Here is a 12,677-nt window from a genome sequence, read left to right as displayed (position 1 = left end):
GAGTTAGTGATTATGTCTCCCTATGAAAGCAAAGAGTTGTTGCCATGCTGCTGCTTGCCCTGTTGTCTGCCTCTCTGTCCCCCATGTTTCCACTTGTTGCGTTTCCATGCTATTTCCTCCCTGCCCTGATTCCCCTGACTCAGCTGTGCGAGTGTTTTCTCCCACAGGAAAAACTCCAGACTCCATATCAGCAAAGCAAAACTGGAGGATTCTGGGAATTACACATGTGTGGTGGAGAACCCGCTGGGAAAGGACAACTCCACTGGCACTGTTAACGTCCAAAGCAGTAGTAAGTACCAACAAGCGAAGTGGCACAGATGTACATTGTTGATGCTGTTATGACTGCTCTCTTGCCAAAAGAGAGATGAAAAGGAGCCATCGCAAACAGGCATGGCACAATGCTAACATGCATGAAGAGCAACTGTCCACACATGTGGCTGGGGCCCATTAATCAGTGTATTGTACTTGGAGATGAATGGAATTTAAATGCAATGTATGGTGTGAGCTCTCCATTTTTCATTCACTGCAGTCTGCTGGCAATGGGAAATCCCACAAAACTACACTGCACGGTGCCTTTGACCGTCACCAGCACACAACAAAAGCAGTAGACTATAAAATGTAAAACATAGCTCGACAGAATATGAAAGTTGCAGAGAAAAAAAAGTGTCTTCAGAATGTGTGATAGAATCTAACAGGCTCGTTCAGTAGTGGTGTGTGTGCATTGCTGAGTTTTGCAAAGTACTGTAGCAGATGAAAGAGTTTTGATAACAGCTGCTTCCATTTGGTCGGGTGGTGAGTTTGTGTTTGTTCCAAGCAGTGTGGGTAGTGATTGTGTGGCTGCTGTGGGTAGCTTGTTGTTAAGAGTGAATGGAGACAGTATAATACAAAATATAAAGACCTTACAGAGCAGATACTATGTAGATGGGCTTCTGACTTGATGTTATCTGGTTCTGGACAATCGAAGAACTGTACGGCGGGTTGTCTGGGCACGCATGAGTCAGAAACTGGATGTTCACCTGTGGGTTTTATCTAAAAACCGCTAAGTACTGACTCAAGACTTTGATGCCGTGCAGACAAGGGGCTGTGATGTTGAGCAGAGTCAGTGCAGATTATTTTTTAAATCAAACTTAACGTGCATGACGACATTGTCATGCTATAGGTTCTTAGCATTTGATGTCATGCTTCAGCCCGCTTTCCAGATGGAGGATCGGAAACTGTCTGAGTCAACAGCTACCAACAAAAATGCACCATTTGCACAGTTCCACTGATCATCGACCATTTTCGGTCGTTCCAATCGATCAAATCAGGACTAGTTTTGAAACCTAAAAAATATAGTATATAAAGAGGTGAAGTTCAAAAAAAAAACGGAGAAACGCCATGCAGACGTGAATTGAAAAACCTCCGGTTGAGTCTGGAGGAGTGAAGTCAACTATCAAATGTTCCCAGGTTTCTGACGGCATTTCACCAGACTTCTGGCCAAAATAGAGAGAAAATACTCACTAAAGTTAGCTAGCTAGTAGCCTAAAGAACATTTACTTAAATTAGCGCAAGAAAAGATGACAATGCTACCTTGGTTCTGAGGTCGTAGACCCAACGGCACACAAAATATTTATAGTCCTGTAGTCCTTTTGTGTGCCTTCACCTCCATAGATTGTCTTGTGTGTAGTAAGACGTCTGGAGGAAGAGGTCCTGTCCACTGCAGACAAATCATTCAAGAAATGGGACAACTTGCTTTTCTTCAGTTTCAGTTTTCTGATAATACCAGCTGTGTGCAGGTTCATCCAACCCTTTTCACTTTCCTCTATTTCCAATTAGCACAGCATATGGATTTATCACTTCCTAGCGTCCCCATAATAGTCATGTGATTATAGTCAAGCTATTGCATGTGAGCTATGACTAGATCATATATCTACGATACCTTTGCTGCTTTTGGAGAATCTGAAAAGAAAAGTGGCACCAGAGTGGAGATCCACTCTTTCTCATTGCTGACCTTGACAGCAGGATGATTTCTGTAGACGTCCCACACTGGCATGAGAGGTACTGCTGGTAAAGAAAAAGGGAGAGATTGGAGTTTAGCCATCACTCAGTGTCCTTGTATTCACATTCAGGCACGATAATCACTCCTCCTTCTCTATTTATATTTGTCAAGGCCACCTTTTTGCGCTATTGTTTACGGTTAGCAGACTTAAGCTGAGCTGCATTATTGGAGTAGCAGCTCTTTTCAGATAAAGAAAGGGCCTATTGTGTTTGAAATCATAGAGATTGTTAGTGGTTCCAACATGCAAGTTTGATTTCCAGCACACAATTGTGCAGAAAAGAAGTCATCCATCTTGTATTTAAATGGGGCTGCACATCGCCCCTTTTTTTATTCCCTGACATCTAAAAGGCTTGGATTGAGTTTTATAGCTGGATCGTGTGACTTATAATATGCTGTATGCTTGTTATGACACTTGGCTTTATTCCAGTGCAATGATGTATTTCTTTTTAATATTTAAAGGGTCAGTGATGCAACATCCAAAGGCCCGGACATACAGTGCTAACATTTATGAAAAATTAAACGGTAATCACTGAGTTATGCTTAATGGCAATTAAATAAAATAGGTTAAATCATGCTGTACATGCTGCAAAGGTCGGGGGAATCCCTGGTGGTAGCACCTGTTTGCCTGAGTGTTTAATGAAGGCTTATGAACATGTGACTGGTGGCCCATGAAACTCTATATGATGATCTTAGCAGGCAGAAGTGCTTATAATGCGACAATATCAAAGAAAATATAATATTACAAAGAAGTGACTGAGACGTACAGTAGCCACAATGGATAAAACATGACTGAGCAATGATACGGTGCACTAGACTGTTTTTACTTGCAGCACACACAGTTTAAAACATGATATCCACATCTGGTGCAAATATTGGGTACCTCTGATAACTGGGTGCTCATATTTAAAGCTAATGTTAAATCAGTGTACATTTGTGCCTGTTGCCACACATCTTTTCAGTGTGTGTTCTTTGTCTGTCAGCACCGACATTTCCCTAAATCACTCCCAACAATGGCATCACTGTACGTCCTATCATGTGCCGTGATCATCGGATGTCTGTCTCAGTTTGTTTTTGTTTGTGCGAATGTGCCTGTTCACTGTTCAATAAAAAAGTCCCATTGTGTTACAACAGCACGCCTAGTTCCGTCATGCTTCAGGGGAGAAGGCAAGACAGGGCGAATCAGGGGTGGTATGTCCATAGGCAAGAGGGAGGGCTTCGCTCAAACTACATACGTCAATAAAAGGAAATGGCAGCAATGCTGCTGTGATTGTCACATGCTGATGAAAGGCTGAAATGTGCAGATGTTAAAGGGAAAAAATGTGGTTGTTTGTAACGATAATTGGCTCTCTCTGCCCCCAGTATGAAACCGGTTGGATTTAAAAACATCTGTTAGAGCCAAATGTGCTATTTGCTTGATTTTGATGCAGAGGACACATAATTTGTTTAGACCAAGAGCTGCTTTTCATCCTAAGGTCATAAGAGAAATGGCTGTTGTGTTAAAGGGCTGCAGTGGAGTATGCTTGCCTGCTGCAGTATGTTGCCGAAGCAGCATGTAGCCGCAGTATTATCTGTGTATGTGTGCCTTCTAGGGAGGGAGAACAAGGGGAGGGGTGCAGATGTAGATGGACAGAGAGAGCAAAAAAAAGAAGAAGAGAGCGTGAATAAAGGGGAGGAAAAAATACAAAATGAGGGAATGCATGACAGGAAGCAGACAAAGACATTAGGGTAGAGAAGGAGAGGGGGGGGGGTACAGCTAGAGGAAAGAGAGGCAGACAGTGAGGGAGAGAGAGAGAGAAAAGTATGAAGAGGAGGAAGACAAGAGCCCGCTGTGTTGCAGAGGAGACTTTCACACCCATTTTAGAATGCAGTTGCTAGCTTTGTCCGAGGCGCCTACTGTATGTGATGCCTACAGTCAGGTGTTAGAGAGCAGGGGGCTTCTGCTACCTGCCGAGCATGCTAACACAGCTTGCTCCATTAATGTGAAGTCTCTGAGGAGAAATGCAATCATTAGAAATATGGGATTATACTAACATGGGCTGGAAGTGAAAGATGATAAAGTCAAACAGCAGCATCGTTCGAAGCCTCACAGTGAGAGAGAACGTAGCACATGGCTGTGCCTGCCTGCTGTCTGTTCTGGTGAAGGCAGACTTTGGGAAACCATCACTCAGCTCCACCACATGGTGAACACAGGCCACCACAAGCTCACACAGACTCCTGCACTTCACCAATTTGACTCGCTTTTGTGCTCGTGTGAGGTGGATGGTAGAAGTAGCTCCTGATTTATATATTTTTTTAATTATAAATGTGCATTTTTTTATTTAATTTAAATTTAGCTGGAAAGGGAATCCCTCTACAGTGCTATTTTTCAGTAAATAATAGTTTGCCTATGATATTTAAGCTGTACAGCAACATTTTAACAACGAGTCTGAACACACTTTGAGTTGATATGCACAAAGGAGTGCCAGACAAAGCTGATAGTTCCACTTAGTGCAAAACGCGTCAAATAGAGGAGTATGTGGATGTGAAGGATCGGGGCCACTTGCCATACAAAGCAAAAACATATAAGCCCTCATTATTGATACTGCACATAACAGCTGGTCATTACTCAGGCCAGCCAACCCATATCAATATTTGTGCAGCAAGACAAATGCGACACCCTTGTAACTCTGAGCTGAGACGTGGAGCACGGTGCGCAAATTGCCTCGGGCGGGAAAAAATAACCAGTGTTCAAGGCTGAACCTAAACTCAAAGTGAACCACTCATACATTTTAAAGCATGCAGTACATTTTGGCTCGACGCCAGCTGTGCAGTTTGCCAGTAACGTTGAATGATTGGACCTGTGTGGGGATTTTACTCATGTATTTTTGTTTGTCCGGTAGAAGAGAAACACACACTGTCAGCCGATTGAGTGCCAGTTACTGTGCAATTATTCAGCACAGATGGTTGGATGTTCTGCTGAGTTGAACATTTAAGTTGCTTGTTATCAATGTTTCAGCCTCATTTTAATGCACTCTGCTTCTCTGTGGCTGCTTTTGAAATGTGATATAAATTGGTGGAGCAGTTTTACATTCTTTTCTGAATCCATAAGACTTTCCTACCCTTTTTATTGTTTGTATTTTGCCAACTTTGGCTTTGTGACAGAATGCAAAAGAGTGTACAGCATGTGTCTCCTGGTGGTCTTGAATATCATATGTCCTTTTAGCAGTTTCTGTAACAATTGCTGCCTTTTCCTGAGCAGTGTTTCCAGCCTTATACCCAACCCCCAGTGTAGAGGGACCATTTGTTGTCCATTTGGTCTGACCTCCACCCTGTAATCAGTCTGGCATGGTAAGACCTGCTGGCCTTCTGCAGAACGGTGTAGTATATCATCGACTGTTTTCTATAAGGCCAGTGTGAAGGAGCAACACTAGTCAAAGTTTGCTCGGCTCCACGTGGCTTCAGATTAAGGCCTCCCATTATCCTACAGGCTGCTGTGTTGTGATAAGCGCTTGTGAGGCAGCCATGTGTCTGCAGGCTGCAGGTCACATCCTTGGGGGGTGCTGTGCACAGCTCCGCTGAGAGAGTGTGTGAGCGTCCAGGAATGTGTTGATGGAAATCACAGCTGAACATATGATTGCTCCAACCTCAGCAGTCATGCTGGGGCCCACCAGCAACAATTTCGCGCATGCACGCACACAGGCCCACACACACACATGCACACAAACACACGCAAACATGTGCACACACCTTTACATGTTTTCACTCCCCATCATGAAGCCAACCCAGCCTTCCTGTCACAAACTGATGCTTCACCAACATGAAATGACAAAACATCATTTAGCATCCCCACAACATTGTGGTGTGCTCATTCTGTTGAGATATAAACTTCACCCTTACTCACACTTCACAATCTTTACTTTAAATGGTTTACTCACGTCCCATCACTGTGGAAGAATTACTCAGATCCTCTACTTAAGTACAACAGTCCAGAAATACTCCATTACAAGTACAGAATACAAGAGGTGTCAGTAAAATGTGTTTAAAATTAAATTCAAAATTAAAAGTAAGAATATAGAGAATGGTTGAACTCACAGTGGCACAGTATTCTGGAATATTATGTTATTCTGCTTTTATAGTTCTGCATTGTATAAGCAATAAATTAAGTGGAGTGAATGGTACAATATTGCTCTCTGAGATGTAGTGGAGAAGTAGAAAGCAGAATAGAATGGAAACACTCAAATAAAGTAAAAGTGTTCCACTGCAGGAAAGTGGTTTCTTGTCTCATGTACAATGCATTGCATGTGATTCTCCTCAAAAAAAAAATTATCCTCAATGCAATGCAAAATTATTTGTTTATGCGTGCTGTACCTTGAAAGAATAAGTCATTTGATACTACAGTGTTGCCAGAAAAGCAGACCAACAGCAGACAAACATCTGAAAGTGATCCAGAACATTTTGCACTTTTAGAAAATAAACTCATCAATTGGTCATTGCAAAAAATACTAAAAAAGTTTGCTTCACACATAAGATTTGAAATACATGTTTATGGGCTCTTTTCTCCTCTGAAGGCAAATAAAGTTGAGTTGTTAAAGCAGATGTGTTGCACTCCAAGCATCCTTGAGTAAAATATGGATTTCATTGTTAATAATTTAAACCAGGCAGCTTCTACTGTAATCACTTTTAGTGTAGTTTTAGTGAAAAACAAAACGTATAGAGGCCAAATTGTTACGTCACTTTAGCCTATAGACATGTGAAACCATGTTTTATGTCTGATTGGCTTGGTTCATTCCTCCTACTGGAAGATAGTTTGAAGAATCATATCTAATATTATGATAATCTTTGACTCAGCGGTCTGAGTCAGAAACATGGAGCTGGAATGAAAGGCCACTATTTAATTAACATAAAATATAGACAGAATGAGCTAACACAAATAAACAGCAGACAAAAAACTCCCACAACTTCTTGTTTTTTTCCCAGTAATTCGTCATATCTGTCCTGCGTAAGTGAACCATTACAGTAAGTACTACTTTGAACTAGATAAACAATAACTTCCTTCGCTCCTTCTATGTCTCTATCTAGTAAAAACAAAACTTACTCATTCTTACTACGCAAGCAACAAGATAAACTCATCTCTAATGACGCTAGAGGATGTTAGTTGTGGTCATGGCTGAATGTGGAGTCTCTGTACGCAGGTCAATTCTATTGATTGGTGTGGGTAAGCAGCAGCATCAGCAGCCATGTCTGAGAGGAACAGGCCTTCACATCTGCCAAGCGTTCTGTATTTACAGGCCACTGGAGAACAGCTTGTCGGGTTCTGTAGATCAAGCCGCTGTGCTATTAGTCATGCCCACTTTTTCAAAATTATCCTCAGTCCTGGGGTCTGGACAAGCATTCCTCCGAGGTGGCCGTTTGATTGCACCACAATCTCAGGTCTTGACAGTTGGCAGCTTTTGACTGCAAAACCAGGATCTAGTTTGTGCTCTCCGGAGCAAATAGGATGTTGTAATCTAAACGACTATAGCCCTTTGCATGCACACTGTGGTTATAAAACGCTGCAGAATGTGCACCATTTAAAATTAAGAATGATGCAAGGAATCGATTATGATCTTGGCCTTTTAAAAGCAAAACAACAGTGCCTGCACAAGTTGCAGTGACCTTCATCACTACAGCGACCTCAGCCCTGCATGGTGGTCAGAACAGCCTGCAGGTACATTTGAGATAAATAGAGCTAAATAATAATAACAAAAATGATAATTTATGTTGTTCTAGCTTACAAGTGTTGGAAAAAGCTGTTTACAGCAGCTTCCAAACAAGAAAATGAAGAAAGTAACCACGATGTGAAGGTCAAGCACATGCAAAGCAGTGACCACACAAAACCAACACTTAGAAATTCAATCAATTAATTATTCTGTGTTTGTCATCATGTCCGACATCGCATCTTACCTCACGACAGCTGCACCTTGTTTTGATCTGCACCCACAATAATGTTTAGTTCTCAAGGCCGTCACAAAATCGCCACTTCGCCCACGCTGAGTGTTGTTTTGTTTATTGTTTGGAGCTTTTTCTATTAGTGGGCAGCATCCGGCATCCAGTCAGGAGATCCAGAGGAGATGAACACCCACAGCATCATAAGCACGTATCGCTGCATCGTTTGATCGGAACTTGGCTTGTGATGTTACGGAAGAGTTCAGTGTGTACACGCAGGGCTGGACTTAGGAGGACTTTGATTATTCTCCAAAATAATTATAAATTAAAGGGCAATAGCAACTCATGATGAATATCAACCATCTTGATAAGCCACCAAAATGTTACAGGCTTGTAATACATGAAAGGGGAGAAACACCTCCGTGTTCTGGCTGCTCTTTAGGTATTTTCATATCCATTTATGCCTGGGGCACACATGTATCATCATATTTGGTAGCACTTAACATACATATTTTGTAAATCTTTAGCTTTATTTTATCAGATGAGTTTCCGTGTTTTCCATAGCAATGGGAGTTTATCGAGCACGCCAACAAGCTCAAGTTAAAGTGGTAGAAGATAAGTTATGATAGGTGGCTGACACATGAAACATAAATCAGCTCCTTAATATGTCAGTAATTCATTGCTTTGTGACAAGTGCTATGCATGGTATGAGTTATTGGCTTTGTGTGTACGTATGTGCTAATGTGTGAGAGAAGAGGCAGCTGCTGGATCCTATCATTATCAGATCAGAATCGGACAAAAATGAGTAAAAGATATAAAATAAAAACCACTCTTTCTCAAAGCGCCATTACGCTTTCGCTTGCTCTCTTAATTCGCTTTAATCCCGTCAATCCGACGCGTTAAGTGGGCGCCCCTCAATCAAATCTTTGCAAAAACAACTAAGAATCAAAACACATCTCACTTTGTAGGATATCCAGTAATCTCGCAGTGTTATGTGGGACAGTTAAGCCCTCAGTGTGAATGAGTGAGGATATTGCTATGTGTGTGGACGGAAGCAGCTGTTACACTTGAAAAGCTGAGTGATGTGAGCAGGAGGTGACATGAGGTTTTTTTGCTGTGTGCAGGGCTTTGTTAACTCTTCCAGGGGCCCGGGACAAAACTTATCTGAGACTTCATTTAATAGCATTATAAAAGATTCCCTTTCAGGGCCCCCCTCAGCTGTCCTGGTGGTCTTTCCCCCGATGGTGACCCCAGAGTGCGGGTGACTGTGCAGGATTCTGTGCCAAATAACCAACAAGCTCTACGGCGTTTGTTAATCCTCTCAAATTGTTCCCTCAATATGATTCATTGTGTCATAAAGGCTTGCTTGTACCAAGTAAATAATAATTAGCAGCTTCTTGGAAGTCAACAACGGTTAGTGAGTAAACTATTGTTCACCCACATCAAACAAAATCCCCGCTTCTTCTTCTTCTTCTTCTATGCACTTTTTAAAGTTTTCTTTGAGCGCAAAGGGGAACATATACTTACCATTCCATTGCTTAAAGCTCAGGAGCGTAGTACTATAGTTTGGTGGCCACAGCTGTCTCCCATCCTAAACCTCCCATTACTCCATCACGCCGCTTCCTTTTGTTGGTGATTTTGCAACTGTATTCATGACATCAAGGTTGGGGTGAGTAAGTCCTTTCCTGGGGATTCTGTATGAGGTACGTCAGCAGCTATTTCCTTTAGCGTGTGTAGGTGTGAGCTGTGGATGGAGAAGGCCTCACTTTAATCACAGATACACTCATCCTTTAGTATACATAGGGCCGGCAGCTTAACAAAACAGCAGTGTTCCATTGCCCGTTTTCAGGACGTATACAGCGAGTGTGGGTGGTGTGTGTGTATATGAGTAAAGGAGGGCTGCAGCACACACACATACACATACAGGCAGACTGTGCTTTCTGGCTTTCTGGCTTTCGGGGAATAGCAGGGGGAAAACCTTTAGTCCTCGCAGCTGTCCACTACTGTAGCTGTGAGCACAAGACCCAAATATGGAGCTGTGGTATACGTCTTCTGTATCTGGTACAAGGTTGCAAAGTCTGCTTTTCCTCAGAAATGAGCGCCAGCTGTTGAGGTTGAAGGGCAACGGAGAGATGTGGATGCTTCAGGTTCTGTCCTTTTAAAGTGAAAATAATGAAAAATCGTTTGGTGATACAGATATATTGATTTACATTTTGGCAATAAGTAGTCGTCTCTGTAGGTAACTTTTTGTCAGTCGTCCAAACCAGGTTCTCACGCTGTTTCTAGTGGCCTAACTTTTGTATCCTGCAGACAAATCTAAGCAGAAGAAGATGTTACTGCAGAGGCAACTTATAAACTTTCATATAAAAGACCTGGTACCATACCAGTACCCTTAAAGTGATACCAACACCACAGGTGTGGACTCTCGTCACGTGACTTGGATTCAACTTAGATTCACAAATCTGATGACTTTAGACTTGATCAAATCCAAAGAACTTGCAACTCCACTTTAATACCAATGACTCGTGACCTCACTTGGACTCGAGCCTTTTGGCTTGAAAATACAAGGTAAAAACGTTAAAATAGTTTTTTTGAAAGCATTCATGATTTTTATGAATGTAATATAATATTATTGCTCTGTTGTTAACATTATTTAGTACCTCAAAATTCAGTTTAGGACTTGGGACATGCCTATCTTGACCTGAGACTTGTTCCTTCTGGTCCTCAGCTTCAAATGTGGCAACTTTAAGTAAGGTCCGTCCATCCGTCAGGTAAATTTAAGCTAAAAGGTTCAGTAGCTCTATAGTGGATGACCTCTAGAGTGCGTGACACATTTTCTGTGGGTTTTTTATAAGAGTACAAAGTAAAAAAACGAAGTAAAGTTTTTGTGCGGAGCTGTCCTCTCGCTTCTCTTCACCTTGTCCTGCTCATGTGTGACTGCAGTGGCCAGAGAAAATTGCAAAGATGCAAGGATGCAGTAGAAGCATATTTCTCAGGTCAAAGTGGGGAAATGAAAGCAACATGCATCCTGAGACTCAAAACAAGGAAGCGGGAACCCCGTGCAGAGCCCAAGCTGCTTCTGAAAGGACAGAGCGGGGAACAGCCCTGTCTGGAAGTGTGCCGCGGAAAACACCATGTGTCACTTTGTTGCCAACTGCACACATTCTGGTGCCCGCCAGCGGCCATAACAGCACCCGTTTACACGCCCGCACCATATACCCTGCCCTTCCTAAGTGCACTTCGCTTCTTTGCAGTGCATGAGCAGCTGTTGTGCAATCACACACTGGGTTGCTCTTTGATTTCACTTCAGTGCTGAGACGATTGAGGCAGGCAAGACCAGGCATATCAGCTATGTGACTGAAAAATGGTAATAGGAGACAAGAATATAAAAGAAGACACACTGGTTGTGGCAGTGGCAGTCTTGCTGAAGAGTGGGTGGTAGATTAATGTTCCTGGCAGGCTCCATTTTGTTCATTTCTAAACATTCCTGTTTCATACTGAAGGTGTTTGAATTGTGGACAATTTTCTATTGAGAAAAAGCTTTAAGAGCACTCATTCATAATGGGTTCTTGCGTGCGTCCTACCTACAGTGAATAGTAATTTAATTCCTCTTTGGGTATTTGACATGAAATCACTCTTGCTCATTTTGAACCCAGTACAATTGAAGACACAGATGCTGGATATTGCCCTTGATTGGGTGTGCCTACAGTATAGTGTATGTGTGGAAGTAGGTGCGTGCTTGTTTTTTGTTGGCTTTGGCAAGCTGAAATATTTTCCAGCTTAAGATCCTTTCGACAATCTTTCCTCAGCCCTCCTCTTCCCCGCATTACTTCTGTATCCATCTCTTTTTTCCTATCCTCTTATTTGTTCCTCCTTTCAATGCTGCTACATTTGTCTGGACTTGAGCTCCTGTCAAAATATGTAGCGGTTCTAAATCTGCAAATGAAAACATGTTTTATTCACCGTTTATTATTTGATTTAGAAAATTCAAATAGAGTATAAATCTTTCATAAATAGAAAAGCCCATTTTTTACATGCAGAAGATCCTCCTTGTTGTACATCCAATGTCTGCAAACAAAGTCCGGACATTTATCTTGCTTTTTTTATTGGTATAATTTGTCTCCAGCTCTGCTATCTATGCAACTATAATACCCCCATTCAATACCTCTACTCCTACAATATAAATAGCTAAAGTCACTGTCTCTGTCATGCATGCATGATCTGAACCCTCACTGCACATCCTCTTTCACCACATCACACCCAGCTGTCAGCAACTTCGTATTGAAGCAAAACCACACTAACCAATTTACTCCTTTGTACTCTTTAGTTATCTGTTTATCTTATTTATTCATTCCAACGAAGGAGAGACAGTCTTTTTTCAGATTGCAGAAAGGAACATAATGCAGTCCACACAAGTGTAGCAAGAATGCATGCAATATGAATTAGCCTCTAGTATAGAGATAAAAGATCTCGGTCCCAGCTGTAACAGGAGACATGTCAGACATTCCCTGCCAAGAGTCGGGAGGTGGTGGGAGGGAGAGGAGGGGGGGTGCCGAGCTTTTTTTCTGCTACATAAAACTGACTTGTGGAAAAGCATGTCTGGGTGGCAGAGCTATTACAGATACCATCCTCTTTATGTGTCTCCTCAAGGGTCTGTACTTAAGACATATATCACTTTCCCATTCTTCCGATTTTTATGGCCTTAGTTTAATTTTTCTCCTTGTTTGAATCGTGA

General features: G+C 42.0%; 1 protein-coding gene across 1 annotated transcript in view; it reads left to right on the top strand.

Moving 5' to 3' along the window:
- nrg2a (neuregulin 2a) overlaps window positions 1–12,677 on the top strand; it is an 83,304-nt gene that overhangs the window by 41,276 nt on the left and 29,351 nt on the right. The window contains exon 3 of the mRNA XM_059351631.1: window positions 168–289. Within this exon, the coding sequence (XP_059207614.1) occupies window positions 168–289 (122 nt within the window). The remainder of the gene's footprint in view (window positions 1–167; window positions 290–12,677) is intronic.

Source organism: Centropristis striata, chromosome 15 (assembly GCF_030273125.1).
Source record: "Centropristis striata isolate RG_2023a ecotype Rhode Island chromosome 15, C.striata_1.0, whole genome shotgun sequence".
NCBI lineage: Eukaryota > Metazoa > Chordata > Actinopteri > Perciformes > Serranidae > Centropristis > Centropristis striata.
Note: the sequence above shows the minus strand (reverse complement) of the source record. Positions and strands in the feature narration are given on the sequence as shown.